Here is a 16,480-nt window from a genome sequence, read left to right on the forward strand (position 1 = left end):
CCACGCTCCAGGGAGCCTTATAGAATGGTCTAAATGAACCAAACCGGCCCAACCAGTTTGAACTGGTCTGAATCGGGTTTGTTTGACCCAAAAGAGTCAACCCACCTGAGTTAACCCAAATCTGTCTGACCCGTTAACCTTGACCCAAACCGTTGACTTTAACTTAATAGTTAACCTGCCCGTTGACTTTTACTTTGACTAGTATGATCGTTAACTTTGACCAAAAAGTCAAAATTTTCACAAAGTCATATTTTAAGTTTTTCAACATCATGAGTCTGAATCTGAAGTTCGTTTCTCCAAATTCGAACTCGGTAAGTTGTTTATTGACATTTTATCTCCCAATTCAATACGAATTTTCACGTTTATGTTTCGTTTATAAAGTAATTGGTTTTGTAATGTATCCGAGACATTATGAGACATGGAATTAAAGTTTGAGGGAGATCAAATGGAGTTTAATTGGTTAACTGATGTGTCTCGTAAATCGAGGTAATACTCTACTACCTTTTGTATGCTTTTTGAAACTCATTGATAATTGGTAAATGCATGAATGGAAATGAGTGGTCAATTAGGTGTATTTAATTATCATTGGACTCAAACTGAATATGGAATAAAGTCATAACACTATATAAGACTCATATGGCTTGCAAAAGAAATTAGTAGACCGATCGAAAACAATTCTAAGTTCAGTGATTAGTTGGTAAATAAATTGACCTCTGGATCCAAAATTTTGATTAATTTCTTTAAAGGTTAAATGCCAGGAATATTTGGTTAAGAAATTACAAAAAAAATAGCTCTATGGAGTAAAATTAAAAAAAATGCCATTTTATTATAAAAAGACCAAGATTACCCCTGAAGGTGAAAAATAACCCATAAATGACATACTTGACCAAATTACCAGAAAAAGTGCATATGTTTGGATTGAAAAAAATTACTGAAATATCATCGAGCTGCGAAATAACTAAAACAACCATCGATATTTAAATGATTGAAGTACCCCTGAACCCTAAAAAGATTTAAATACCTTAAACTATAAGATGATAGAAGTAACCTCGAGTATTGAAGTGACCTAAATATCCTAACGACTTGGAATAAGAGAAAATCTTTGTATAAATTCTAGAAACACCAATAAACTTAAATATTGTATCATCCCTAAAGGTTATGGAACATAACTCAAGTATGATGAATATTCTTGATATTGATACATCATAGAAATATATAATACCATCGAATACATGATCGTCTCCTCAAGTTCCGTTTGGTGATTCTGAAAGTGACCAGTTCAACTAGTGTAATAAATATTAAGAAGTGATTATTCGTGAAGTATATTAGTCCGGATTATTGACAAGTTTTGTAGGGCAAAGATCGGCTAGTATGATTTGACTCAAAATCATGATAATTTGATATAAATTCAGAATAATCCAAACTATTATTTTACCCTTATTGGATTAAGTTACTAAGAAATCCATCAGAAATTAAAATGTCTGAAATGCCCCTATTTGCTTGAATAATGGAAACACTCATGTTATATCTATATCTTTAATAGTTCTGATGTAAAGGTTCATGCGTACCTTTTTAATACACTCGAATCTTAAATGATTTTTTAAAACATCAATTTCTGAATGTTGATTAGATCTTCTAATGAACAAACCTTTTTTATTGGGACCTCGATTATGTATTTCGTCCAATCTATAGAAGTTATACGTTTTTCCTTCTTGATAACGATCAATTGCCTCCAAAAAATAACTATATCCTCTAGTATGTTCCTTATGTGTTCATGAATGTTTTATCTGTTATGAAATGTGATTCATTGAAGTTACTGATTTACTGAATATTTTAACTGTTCAATATTATGACTTATTGATGTATTGATTACTGTTTATGAACTATAGCTATATGATATTTGCTCTCTTGTTACCTATTTTCACTAGAAAATATAATTATTCATGATTTATTGATCATGGAAATTATTGGATTATTGTATAAACCAATTTATTGTGATACTGTCTAGGTAGGCTAAAGTATGGAGGTTCAGCTCTGATCAAGCTGGTAATTGCTTACAGACCTAAGGTGACCTTTGGGTAGGCTCTAAGGCCCCAAGGCACTCCCTTGGTATGGGGATTGTATTTTGGTGTACGAGTGGAGGCATTTAGGTGATTTAAATAACTACATTGTCATTTTTACAACATTCTACTGGATATTATATGGGTAGGAGTATGGAGTACGGAGGATCACCTCTAATCAAGCTAGTAAATCCTTAAGAACCTAAGGAGACCCTCGGGTAGGCCCATAAACCCCAAGGTACTCCCTTAGGGTGGCTCCTTTGCTGTGCGCTTAGGATAAGTCTTTATGGATGCAATTCTGGGGGATTGCATATGGAGTATTCGAATGGAGAGTATTACAGTGATTTTAAAATTTTGTTTTACTGAAATAAAATATTATAGTTTTAATATATGATTCATTTATTCTGGTTTTGTGGGAACACACTAGACATTCTTTTTCGATCCCTTGAATCTGTTTCTCTGAACTATAAGCTTCCTATCTAATTACCTAAAGAAATATCAATGGAACTTCCGCTCTTTACTAATACATATAGATGCTTGAATAACTAAGGAAATTTATGTTTTATTATTCATATGATTGTCCTTTAGCATCATCTGGTAGTTTTGTATTATTGAGCTTCCCAAAACTCACTCTTTACTCACCATTTCAGGTTAAAAGAATAGATGCAGTGTAACTAACAACTTCAGTATTGGAAATTCCTTTGGCTTTGCTTGTAGAGTACGGTACAATGTGTAATTAGGGGGCATGTATGTCACATTTTATTTTTTTATATACTGAGTCTGGAACTTATAATATTTTAATTATGTTTGTAATATATGAAAGGTTTTTCTTGGTTTCAAGAATTATGATTAGATATTGAAGATGATGATGAGTTATATGGATATAAGATGATTTGAATAAGTATAGTTAAGTCTAAAGGGTTAAATGGAGGTTATAGTAGAAGATTTAAGTGAGTTTGGTAAAATTTTCGGGTAAAATAAATAAGTTCTGGGCATGGGGTATCGGCACTGTTCATCCAGTACCGATACTTCAAAGTCAAATGAGTAGAATTTGAGCTTGGATTTCGATACTGAAGGAACAATACCGATATCATAAGGAAAAATTGGATGAAATCTTTAAGAAGTATTGATACCTAAAGGGTGGTATCGGTATTGGTTGAAGGGGTATCGATACCAAGTGTCTAGTATCGATACCATTATCAAGTTATGAATACAGAATGTCAAAATGTATCGGTACCTAAGGGGTATCGATACCATAAGAGGGTAGTATCGGTACTATAATAAGAGTATCGATACTATTAGGCTTGAAATGCTAAATTAAGTGGTTCTTTCAGCCTACGTTATATTGATTGGTTATAAGTGATTCAAACTCCGATATTCATATAAGTCATATAATCGTGTAGATATCGATCGGAAGCAAGTACCGGATGAGTCAACAAGATAAGATCGATCAAGAAAGAGTTATAAGTGCTTGAATTAACTAATGAGGCCAGGTGAGTGCATACTAGTTGTTATATGATGTTTTATGGAAATCAGAATTGCGATGTATCTATTTCCTATATTAGGATGCAGGAATTCATGATTATAAGTATATGTTTAATATGATTATTATGTGTGCTAGAGTAGTTGAATATAAGTATATGTTTAATATGATTATTATGTGTGCTAGAGTAGTTGAATATGAGTATGTGGGTTACATGTATTGTATATGTTACATGATCCATGTGAATTAATATAAATAATATATGTGATTATATGAGGAGATAACATAAGCTATATGATATAAATTTAAGGGATTATATGAATATGTGATCATAATAGAATAAAGTATAAGTTGTATGATACAAGCTATGTGATGTGCTATATATGATAATGAGCTACGAGATTACATGAGAATGTTATATAGTCTACGTGATAAGAAGTTATGAAACTATATTTGAAATAATATAAGTTATGTGATGATTTGTGTGACTATGTGAATATGTGAACGTGTGAATATATGTATATGAGAAGACATAAGAACAAGATATAATCCATATGACATGTGAATGTGAATCATACGAAAATGTTCTACATGTAAGTGATCTACGTGCTTATATGAATATGTGAAATGACATAAATGATAATGCTCATGTTATGTGATATGAGAGCTAGGGGTATAGTTGGCATGCCAAGAGTCGAGGGTTCTACGTGGTCCTTCGGGACATATACGTAATCCTTTAGAACATATATGCGGTTGTTAGAGACACATATTTGGCCCTTTGGAATATATATGTGGTCCTTAAGGAGATTTCTATGTGGTCATTCGAGACATATATATGGTCATTCGGGACAAATTCTATGTGCCCCTGGTGGGAATTTATACGAGCTGTGGTGACAGCATATGTGCACAACCTTAATGTACTCACATATATTTAGTTCTTACAAGTGTACCATGCGCAATTAAAAGATATAACATAAATAAAGTGTATGTGCTGTTATGTGTTTTGCTGTGTGAAATGTATGATATGATGTGCATAAGTGTTAAGTACAATATTAGATGATAAGAGGGATTAATGCGAATAATATTGATAACTATAAGAAGGTTGAGAATGATAATGATGAGATATGTGTATATATGTATTTGTTATATGAATGTTATATAGTTTTGTATGATAAGATTGTATGAAATGTTTATAAATTGTTAGGTAGTTAAGTTTCCATTATTTGTTTATATTCCTCACTAAGTCATCGACTTAGTGTGTGAGGGTTTCACGCGTAGGTTTCGAGAAGTAAGAAGAGGAGCAATGATAGGCAAGTCAGGTCAGCTTCTTCTTTCCAAAGATCAGATCAGAAAAATATTTGAATGGTATGTATTTTGTTATAATGAATGTAGTTGGCATGTAAATAAAAGATTTTGTATACGTTCTGATAAGTTTTTGTAAACCCTTTGGTTGAAATTGTATAAATTATGCAGTTTTATTTAATAAAAGTTGGAATTTTCATTATCTTGTACAAATATATGATTTGAAAAGTCAATGTGACACATCGGACTCGTATCCGGGTCAGATACAGATTGGGAGTGTTACAGAACCTCTAGCCGACTGAACCACCACCGATGACTCAACCACCTGAAACTATCATAATCGATAGATTTAAACATGACAAACCAGAAGCCAGAAATTATAAAATTGAAGCACTCGATGGTTTCAACGACAACCACGACGGCATGGGCAAGGACAACTAACAATGACGACAATGTCTGCAACGACGACCATGGCCAACAACGGAGTCTAGGGTTAGAGATTTGAGATTTTTAGGAATTTTAAGGTTTTCTAAATAATTTTTTAAAAATAATTTTTTTATAAATATAATATTTTTTTAATTTTTTTTGTTTTAAAAAATTTAAAATTACCGAAGCGTGACACATGTCACTTAACGAGATTTTTTAATGATCGTTACGACCCGGGCACCTAAAGTGGTAATGTTTGTAACGTTATGTACCTCGATTCTTCAAAACATATTTTAGATACATATTCATAAAAATCGGTATAATTTGGTCACTTATTTTATATTTTAGCCAAAAACAATTAATATGTTATGTATTCTAAACATAATATAAAATGTTTTTAAAAAAACATTAAATTAATAAGTAATCAAACCTAATATGTTTAATTTTTTAATTTTTTTGAGTGAAGAAAATTTGACTCGACTCGATTTTTTTAATAAAAAAAGTTTGAGTTATAAAACAAGACTCGAATAACTCAAAATTCTTAGATATTAGTGGATTAGTTTCTAATTTCGAGTCGAGTCTCTCAATTTTTTATAATATATTTATATCACATATGAAAATATATATATATATATATATGTATATTGTATATGATTATAAAAAGTCGTTTAATTTAGAATCGATTAGTACCATAAAATTATAAATATTTAAAAATTATAAATATTTAGACTCGAATTTCAAAAACTTTACTCAACTTGAAAAGCTTAAAAAAAGGTAGATATAAAATATGATTCATCTACTTGAATTGATTTAATCGAGTACCCATCCCTAGATATCCAATCTCTTCATTTGGTATATGTATTGGAGTTAGCAGCCAAGCTGTTATGTGGAAAACCCTGGCCACTGCCACCTCTACAAAATTTCTTCACATAAGCCTGACTGTGAATCTCATCTTATGGTGGATATCGATCGCTCTCGTAGCCGCCGTGTCTTCCATCTACCTTACCAAAGTCGTTCTCTACTTCGAAGCCGTTTGTCGCGAGTATTACCATCCGATAGGAGTCAACTTCTTCTTTGCTCCTTGGATAGCTCTTCTGTTCTTGGCACTTGAAGTGCCACCTTCAGTTGCCACAACCCTTCCAGTGGCTCTATGGTATGTTCTTATGACGCCGTTCTTCTTTCTCGAACTTAAAATCTACGGACAGTGGATGTCGGGAGGCCAACGGAGGCTTTCCAAGGTGGCTAATCCTACAAACCATCTCTCGGTCTTCGGGAACTTTGTTGGGGCATTATTGGGTGCATCAATGGGGCGTCCTTTTTGTAACACTTTACCAGAGACTTCCAACGAATGAAACACTCCCCAAAGATCTCCATCCTGTGATCTTCCTGTTCGTTGCAGCACCGAGTGTTGCTTCGATGGCGTGGGCCAATATCCAAGGATCGTTCGATTACGGATCACGGATCGCTTACTCCATCGCCCTGTTCCTCTATTTCTCATTGTTAAGTTGGCCAATTTGTTGGTTTAACTTCACTTATAGGCTGCATTCTTAGTATAAGCTAAACTACACTGTGTACCATGTTTTGCAGGCGGTTCGGGTTAACTTTTTTAGAGGATTCAACTAAGTGCAGTACAATCCTTGACTTGTATAGCTCAGTTCGAATTTCAATTCTGATTTCTCTTCTATTTGTAGGTTCTCATTGGCGTACACGTTCCCGATGACCGGTTCCGCGATTGCGACGATGAGATATTCGAGTGCAGTCACAAATGTAGTAACTCAAGACTCTTTCTGTTATTCTATCTGTTGTTGCTACATTGACTGTAACATCTCTGCTTGTGACAACTATAGTGCACGTCTTTGTCCTACGAGACCTCTTCCCCATCGACATCGCCATTAGCGACCGAAAGCCGAAACCGCAAAACAAGTGGTTCAATCTTACAAGGCACGGCAGCTCAGACCATGACATTGAAACTTCCTTGAAATTTACAAATTCCGAGAGCAAGGACATAGAGGCTGCACTTAAAATTCCCACTGCAGAAGCTAATTAGTGCAGAAACTTCATGCATCTGCCTTAGTTTTCGACATTTTATCGGTTTTTTTTCCAGAATCTCGAGCACTCAGACATGTGAGGAACGTCCAATTTTGGGGTTTTGAAGGTCTCCTGTGACCATGTTTGCAGAGAGAAATGATGGTTTCTGGAAGTTTATGAAAGCGTTGAGTATTCGTTAGATGTAAATTGCAGTATGTATGAGACTGATATAATAAATTACTTGTGCAAATGGCACTAATGATCGTGTTTAAGCGAATAAGATTATGTTTGTGTTCATTTATTTATTTTTTTAAATATTTATGTTTGTCTAAATTTTTAGTATAGTGTTTGCATTTGTTATTTTATTTTTAAAAGTGTTTGTGTTCGATTTATTTAGTGCTAGTCAATATATTCGACAATCAACACTCACTTTTTACTCTTTTATTTGGAAGTCAAAGAAAAATGGTGAAATTACACTACTAGTTCTTAACTTTTTAGGCTTCACAATTTAAGCTCCAAAGTTCATATTGTATTTAATTTAGTTCATACTTTCATCGATATTTAAAATGTGAAAAAAAAATTAAACAAAATGAAAAGGTGAACGAGTTGATAAAAGAATTTTTAAACGAGCAAATAAACAAGCTTGTCCATGAACATAAATGAACCGAACAAACATCTGTCTGCGTTTGTTCGTTTATTTAATGAACATAATTTTTTTGTTCATATTTGTTTGTTTAGCTTAATAAATGAACATAAACAAACGATATACGAACTGTTCATGAACAATTCATCAAACATTCTGTTCATTTATACCTCTAACCAGGAAATATGTTGAAGGTTATGTTATTTGGATTTTTAATTTTTTATGGTGCAAGCATGTTCTCCATAAGGGATCCTCTAAATACATGAAATATTTTACAAAAATCTATTTGTACTTGTATTAGATACGTACATACATTCGACCAACTTACTCAAATTCGAGTCACATAACTCGAATGTACTAAACCACTATCTAATTAGATTCATGGTGTTGTTATTTGTGAAGAAATGTGTATTAATGATGCTTATCAATTATTATTTTTCTCACTTAAATTGTTCGTTATTGATTTTTTTGGTTAATTTTTTTAACTTTAACTAATTATTATTTTAAATTTATTATCGATAAAAATATGAAAAAACATGTTTTAAAGAGAGTCAATCAAGTAGTTTTGAAATATATATATTATAAAATTATTTTTTAAAAGATTTAAAGTAATTATGATTACTTGAGGAAAATATTTACTTATTGATAATTTCTTTTGTAAAATTTTATGTATTTAGTTCTTGTCATAATTATATGTCTGTTTGAGGAAAATATTTTTTATTAATTAAAATGATTATAAAGTAATATCAAATTAAAATACTTTTTATTTATTGATAATATTAACTTTCTAAACATATTTTATTGAGTAAACTACTCAAATAGCCACTTGGTTGGTGTTAATATGATCACCATATTTCCAATTTTAATAATATGATCAAATAACTATTTAAGTTGTTTCAATTAAACCACCACCTTCCATTAACATTTAATAGAAGTGTTGGTGTAACAGTTAATAAAATTGATATGATTACACATTTACTCCTTTTAACTAATACATTATCTCAATTTGGGCCTAATTCCAATTTAATAAATAATTTTGATTCTCCAATCAAATTGTGACACATGTCATCACTTAATTGGATATTTTTTTCTTAATTTTCATCTAATTAATTTAATAAATTTTAAATCCACTCATAAGAAAAATAATTTAAGATTCAAATTATGAATTTATCTTTTGATTTTAAATTGTACTTGAGGTTGGATGTTAAACAAATTTTTAACTTAATTTTAAATATAATTTCACACACACACACACATATATATATATATATAATCATCAAAAAATAAATATGAAAAAATAAAATAAATTTAAAAATATTAAAATCTTAAATCAATTATAAATAATCTGTTAAGATTATTTTAGTGATTTAAGTACTATCATATTCTCAATCGATTAGGTAGAAATCCTCACTCATCTATTTTTATTATTTTTTATCATTAACCGACATATATAATATTTATAAAATATTGTAATTGAATCTCAAATATTAGATTTAACCTATTGGTTAAGGCTTGTTCAGTCTTCAACAAAATTATGTGTTCGAGTCGAATTTGTGTAATTTTTTTTACCTTCAACTCAAACATGCTGTATATTACATGTATTAACTCATTAATAAACATGGAAAGTGGCCCAATGGTAGATGGTTCAAGGCCACCAAAAATTAATTTTAAAAAATATATAAATTATGAGGACTAAATATATAATTATATTAATTTTTGTTTTCTAATCGTATTATCAAAATTGAAAACATGATGATCATAGTCAAATAATAAAGCGTTCAATCGAATCAATCCAAGTCATGTATAGCGTAAAATGGAGATGAATAGGAGGGTCAATTGGTGGATTCGATTAATCAATTGAATTGAATTATTTAGAAAATAGTTAATAAAACTTTTTTATTGTTAATTGAATTTAAAATTTTTAAATAATTTTTAATTGAATCGAATAAAATTCGGTTAATTGAATTAATCGAAATTTATCAATAATATATCTAATATTTAATAGTTTTTGATTAAAGATTAATTTGGTCGATTAATTAAGTTAAAATCAAAGTTTAAACACTCCTAAAACTAAGTAATACATAAATAACATATATAATATATTAAATACTTAAAATTTTAATTAATTCAGTTAATTAATCGATTTTGAATCAAATTAACTAATTAGGTTAATTTAGTTAATTAATTTGATCTGCTAATTTGGTTAAAACAGAATTGTGAACCCTTAAAGATGAATAATAATAAGAAAATATATTTTCAAAAAAAGAAAAGAATAAAATACCTCCCTAGTCTAGGGGTGTTCAAACGGTTAATTCGGTCACCGACCAAACCAAATTAATCATAATCGAATTAATCGAATTTTTTTCTTAACCGTTAACCGAACCGAAATTTATTTGAAAAGTATTAACTGAACCGAACAAATTTCGGTTAATTCAATTAATTTTTGAAATAACCGAAAATTTTAAAATTTTATAATTTCTATAACAATTGAATATTTTTTTAATTTAAAAAACAGTTTACAATTAATTTAAATAATATATAGATTTTTTAATAAATTAATATTGATTTAGGTTTAAAAGTTATTAGATCTTAAATTATTAATTAGATTTTAAATGATTTTATTTGAAGTGTATGTTATATATAATATATTTAATATTTAAAATTTAATTTCGATTAATTAATCGATTTTGAAACGAATTAAATGTTAACCGTTTCTCAACAAATTATTAACCGTTTCTCAACTGAACTAATAGGATAACTGATCGAATTAATCTAATTAATTCGATTTGATCGATTAATTCGTTTAAAACAGAAAAATGAACACCCCTGCCACAGTCCATAGTTATTGTCGATACGAGCTAAGCTGCATTCATTCTTACTTCCGCCTCCTCCGTTTTTAGCTTCCGCCAAATTTAGCGGCGATTTCACCAACCCTTGCTTTCTTCCTTAAAATCATCAGCCACCTCTCCCCATCGCACGCTTTCATTTCCTCTCATTTTTGCAATGGCTCAAGTGGTGGCCACTAGATCCATCCACGCTATTTTCTTGAGCAAGGGATCTGGAACCGTTCAAGAGCGAGCAGAGAATCTTAAACCTCCGAGCTTCGCTTCCAAAATGTTGGCACGTGATGCGAGGGCAGTCGTCCTTGGGAGGACGAAATCTAGGATTACTGCGAAGAGAGCCGCACGTGCCGAGCCTGAAGTTATTCCCGTATCGCCCGAGGATGTACCCAAGGTTTGTGCCGCTTTCAACCCTTTGATCCTCGCTTTCGCTTGTGTTTGGATGCCGCCGACGCATGCGAAAAGAATTTAAAAAATAAATAAATCGAATCGACTTTTCTGGGTCTTAGTTACTGTTTTTTGATTTATCAAGAACTTGAGCGAGCAATAGTTGTGAAATTGTAAGTGGAGTGATAGTATTATCATGGAGCCGGTCCAGTTGAATAGGTTTTGGTTTGTTTGTTGAAAATTCATTATCCTATTAGTGAAATTTGCAAGGCTGAATGTTTTTATTTCCTTCTAAAAATGGGAATTTTTTTTACCACCATGTACTATAAAGAAGAAAATTATCCAAACAATCGGTTGTTTTTGTGCTAAGGAAATTATCCAAAGAATGCAACATAAAAGAGGAATTATAGTGGGAAGGGGCATTACGTTCACCCGTTTTCCCTTTCCAGCCAATGAAAAGGAACCTTGAATTGTACAACAACTTAAAATTTCAGTTAAAACTACCAAGTTTGAGTTAAACGTATTTCACTTAAGTTCTTTCTTCTTATTGACACTGGTACAGGATGAGGAAATTGCTTGTTGGATGGCCTAGTCACCATGATTTTGATTGCTGTTATATGTATAATCAAATAACTTATCATGGACAGTTGCATATAGAAATTAGCCAAAAATCATTGCTTGTAACTTCTCTTACCATATTTTTTTTCTTTAGAGGGAGGATCAATATGAGCTTCTAAGGGGGATTCAGCAAGTAGGCGATGCATCAGTGGGTATGTGGTCCAAGCCTATTGTTAGACGTAAAACAAAGATTGTTTGCACAATCGGTCCTTCAACAAACACACGGGAAATGATATGGAAATTGGCTGAGGCTGGAATGAATGTTGCTCGTTTGAATATGTCTCATGGAGACCATGCATCGCATCAGAAAGTTATTGATTTAGTCAAGGAATATAATGCACAATCCAAAGACAACACTATTGCAATCATGCTTGACACCAAGGCAAGTACCCTTAATTTCATTTTCTTTTTACTATGTGAAAGCTGTTATGCCAGGTTGCTCGAGTCTATGAGTTTGGTATTGTTGGAGTTAAACATCAGAGGGACCTATCTTTTGCAAAATTATTGCCGGGATTGTCATATGATTGTGCCAAATTTTCTTGGATTTTGAATACAGGTTCAGTTACGGTAATTCTAACACTCTATCTTGGAGTAAGACCAGCAAGTATGTACAAGTCACATTGTCACAATATGGTAGTCAGTATCTGGTTTGGAGACTTAATGAGAGAGAGGCTGTAATATACATAATTACATATATATGTACATGTGTGTGCATATAGTTTTTGCCTTCATTCATCCATTTCACTTGTGAGGTTATGAGCCCTTAAATTTATTGGACATGGTGTTGTGGGCAACAATAATATAACTGATGTGCGTAATTTTCTTCCAAAAATTCTATCATTTCATTTATTGTGTTCTTATGAGTACTTGGTTTTGTTTATTAGGGCCCTGAGGTTAGGAGTGGCGACTTGCCCCAACCAATTACATTAACAACTGGGCAGGAATTTACTTTTACAATTAGGAGAGGAGTTGGGACAACTGATTGTGTCAGTGTCAACTATGATGATTTTGTTAATGATGTAGAAGTTGGTGACATGCTTCTTGTTGATGGTATGCTTCCTTGAACTTCAACAGACTGCAAAAGTATCCTTGTTTGTTAATTTTTAATGTTTTATATGTTTGTTAATCACAGCCCTCCATCTCAACACCAGCAACCAGCAATCAGCATGCATGTTTTCATACCAAACTTTTCAAGCAAAATGACGCTTCGTTCTAGAGTTATTACTCAGCGTTGCTCTTTAGTCTGAAAATTTGATATGCTTTTAGTGTTGTGATTCAGTTATCAACAGTCTAAGACTGAAAATATGTAATCTGATATATAGGAGAACATTTTCTGATGGAAGAATTTGATGATCTAGAAATCAAATAAAAGGATTTTACCTTGTCGACCATGCTCTTGGTTATTTAGCTATGGATTTGCTGATGCTGTTGTCAGCATTGTCTTCTGCGGTTCTGCCTAAACATAAACATCAGAAGTGAACAAGATTGCTTGATTATAGTACAAAAAGCATATGCGAATGCACTCTTTGCTTTTCCGGGTCTTTCTCTTAATAAAAAATAAATAAATTATGTTGGTCTATTGATTTTAGCTTAGCTGGTTCAGAGCAAAAGTACCTTGTAATATAGAATCATCCTTAAATTTCAAGGCTAACGTACATCCTCCCAATTTCAAACAAGAGTTTACTGTGCTAAATAGTCTGAACTAGATTATGAACAGAAAACACTAGAAAATTCTCAGCCTGACTTTTTGTCATTTTGTTGATTACATGTTCCTCTGAGTACTGATTCATGATGTAGGTGGTATGATGTCATTGGTAGTGAAGTCTAAGACAGAAGATTCAGTGAAGTGTAAAGTAGTTGATGGTGGTGAGCTTAAGTCTCGGCGGCATTTAAATGTCAGAGGAAAAAGTGCTACACTGCCTTCTATTACAGGTTGGTCCTCGAATTTTAATTGTTGTAATTTCTATTGCTTTGTAGATTTTCCACTTTCCCCTTTTTCTCTCACTCTTTCCATATAGGGTTGAGAATGAGATATGGGTTATTCATTTCAGTTGGTTTTTTGCAGAAAAGGACTGGGATGACATAAAATTTGGAGTAGACAATAAAGTTGACTTTTATGCCGTTTCCTTTGTTAAAGATGCTGAAGTGGTTCATGAGTTGAAGAATTATTTGCAGAGTAAATTTTTTATCTTATAGTTTTCTTTAATGAAATAATAGCTGTCGTATATGCTTTAAATTCTCTTATACTAATGTATTTTCTCCTTTTGCTTTTGGCAGTTTGTGATGCAGATATTCATGTTATTGTTAAAATTGAAAGTGCGGATTCTATTCCAAATTTGCATTCAATTATAACAGCATCTGATGGGGTGATCACTTAATTTTTTTATTGAATCCTTAATGCAGTTAAATTTTAGGTTTATATTTTATGCATATGAAGGTCTGAATAGTTTTCTGGCTATTTCTTACATTCAGCTGTGTCTTTGTTGAGGAGAAATATTTTCAATTTTTTAGGAAAATTGGTGCTAAAGTGTTAAAGAGGCTTTTTTCAAATATTAAGCACCATCTCCGACTGTGATGTTAGAAAATAATTATTGTTCTCTTATTTTAGGCAATGGTTGCTAGAGGAGATCTTGGTGCAGAGCTTCCTATCGAGGAGGTTCCTCTTTTGCAGGTTGGATTAGTTTTTGATTGAACATTAAAAGATAATTCATCAAACATACTTTATTTACGAGTAAAGAAATGGAATTTATTTATTTAGCCAATTGTAGGAAGAGATAATTAGAACATGTCGAAGCATGGGGAAAGCTGTTATTGTGGCAACCAATATGCTTGAAAGTATGATTGTTCATCCAACACCAACCAGAGCAGAGGTATCTGACATTGCCATTGCTGTTCGTGAGGGTGCTGATGCCGTCATGCTTTCTGGAGAAACAGCTCATGGAAAGTAAGTTACTTAAGTTCTTACATGGGGATTCTAAAAGTTTTATTTTACATATTACTCTTCATACCTTCGTTTTTCCTTGTATGGCTGGCAAACCACCCCTTGTTAACTTTTCTAGTAAAAGTGGATGTCATTTTGTCTTATGCTAATAATAGTGATCTATATTGGAGTATTTGTTATATAGAAACTTCCCTTGACGTAATCTGGAAGGTTTATATGGATATTTTTGGATCCTAGTTGAAGTGAAGAAGAACTTGGGAATTATTTGTACCTAAAATCAACTTACCAAAACTCTTTGGGACATAAAACTAGAATTTCATATGTGCTACCTTGCTTATTCTTTGCTCTCGAGGGGGTAATTGTATGAACAGTGCAAATTACTCTACCTAAGTGCATTTTAGTAAACAGGTTTCACCTTCTTGCAGGTTCCCACTGAAAGCTGTTAAAGTGATGCATACAGTTGCACTACGAACTGAAGCAACCATATCTGGTGGTGAAATGCCACCTAATCTTGGTCAAGCTTTCAAGGTCAATTAAAATATTATATGGACTTTCCAGTTTCCATGTTTTATTCCTTTTTTCCCCTCTGTTTCTGATGCTGTATTTTACTTTGTTAACTATCAATTCTGACTGCAGTTACTTTTTCTTGTAGAACCATACGAGTGAGATGTTTGCATATCACGCAACAATGATGTCAAATACTCTTGGAATCTCCACTGTTGTCTTCACTAGAACTGGCTTTATGGCCATATTACTTAGCCATTATCGTCCTTCTGGCACCATCTTTGCCTTCACAAATGTGTGAGTTTGACCTATTCCTGAACCTGTATAGTTCCCGAATCTCAGTTCTTTCTCTGTCGTCTGTCTCATTCGTCTTTTGCTATGGCATAATAATGGTCTACCCTATTTGAGGCTGACTTGATGAAGATATTAATTCCATGTGGGATGATAATATCTATGAACTCAGACAGGCAACATTTCGCCCGTATTGTAATATCGATGTGAGGATTCAACCATTACTGGACTTTATGGTGTTGAAAGTTTGACGATGACTTTATTGGCCATGCAGGAAAAGGGTACAACAACGATTAGCCTTATATCAAGGAGTATGTCCCATATACATGGAGTTCTCAAATGACGCTGAAGACACATTTAAGAATGCTTTAGCTTTGTTGCAGGTAAGGTTTTACTTTAGTATTCATCATGGAAGTTCCCTTTAGTTGGCTAGTAACTATAGATTTAGTTGTTCATGAATGAAAACATCGTGAGTCCTAAACTTCAGTATACTTTGGAGTTTGGTTCATTTGATTATGCTGTTCTATTTCAAAAAGGCTGATTTTTTATATCGCATGATGAACTCGACGGTTGATGTACAGAAGCAAGGAATGGTGAAGGAAGGAGAAGAGGTAGCTCTTGTTCAGAGCGGCAGGCAACCCATCTGGCGATTCCAGTCCACTCACAATATCCAGGTCCGCAAAGTGTAGCAGCTTTCAAAGAGTGAGTCCATTTAACCGAGTTATATTCTTCGTGTTTTGCTTGAAAATATGCCTTCAAGGTTTAAACTACTATACCTTGTACCCTTTTCTAGTTAAATCGGTTCTTGCTCTATGAATTTTATTCACGATAGCCATTGATTTTAATTGAACTAAACTATATTTCTGCTTTTTAAGGGCAAACTATCATATTTGGTCCGTTTTAGTATCTAAACTTTCAATTTTTTCATAACCATACCTAGCGTTTAGTTTTCGTTTC

General features: G+C 32.4%; 1 protein-coding gene and 1 pseudogene across 2 annotated transcripts; both read left to right on the forward strand.

Annotated features, from left to right (window-relative positions):
• The first annotated feature begins 5,200 nt into the window (after positions 1 to 5,200).
• LOC120185073 lies at positions 5,201 to 6,908 on the forward strand (annotated as a pseudogene).
• A 2,280-nt stretch (positions 6,909 to 9,188) lies between these two features.
• Positions 9,189 to 16,362, forward strand: LOC120185017 (plastidial pyruvate kinase 2-like). 2 transcript variants are annotated; one of them, XM_039189355.1, is made up of 13 exons: positions 9,189 to 9,201; positions 10,939 to 11,176; positions 11,882 to 12,169; positions 12,672 to 12,837; positions 13,585 to 13,719; positions 13,853 to 13,963; positions 14,065 to 14,153; positions 14,396 to 14,458; positions 14,556 to 14,731; positions 15,154 to 15,256; positions 15,381 to 15,529; positions 15,798 to 15,906; positions 16,105 to 16,362. In XM_039189355.1, exons 2-13 carry the CDS (start codon positions 10,946 to 10,948, stop codon positions 16,210 to 16,212), a joined length of 1,728 nt encoding a protein of 575 aa, XP_039045286.1. In that variant the 5' UTR covers positions 9,189 to 9,201; positions 10,939 to 10,945; the 3' UTR covers positions 16,213 to 16,362. The 2 variants fall into 2 exon arrangements, with proteins under 2 accessions (XP_039045286.1, XP_039045285.1); XM_039189354.1 differs by lacking the exon at positions 9,189 to 9,201 and having other exon boundaries at positions 10,799 to 11,176.
• Positions 16,363 to 16,480: the final 118 nt, after the last annotated feature.

Source organism: Hibiscus syriacus, unplaced genomic scaffold, assembly GCF_006381635.1.
Source record: "Hibiscus syriacus cultivar Baekdansim isolate YM2019G1 unplaced genomic scaffold, ASM638163v2 tig00112988_pilon, whole genome shotgun sequence".
Lineage (NCBI taxonomy): Eukaryota > Viridiplantae > Streptophyta > Magnoliopsida > Malvales > Malvaceae > Hibiscus > Hibiscus syriacus.

Excerpts from the sequence above, each read along its gene's own strand:
- LOC120185017 (XM_039189355.1), top strand. The coding sequence starts at position 10,946 with ATGGCTCAAGTGGTGGCCACTAGATCCATCCACGCTATTTTCTTGAGC. Across the intron at positions 12,838-13,584 it reads TGACATGCTTCTTGTTGATG|GTGGTATGATGTCATTGGTA; the intron begins GTATGCTTCCTT and ends TTCATGATGTAG. Across the intron at positions 13,964-14,064 it reads GTTGAAGAATTATTTGCAGA|TTTGTGATGCAGATATTCAT; the intron begins GTAAATTTTTTA and ends TGCTTTTGGCAG.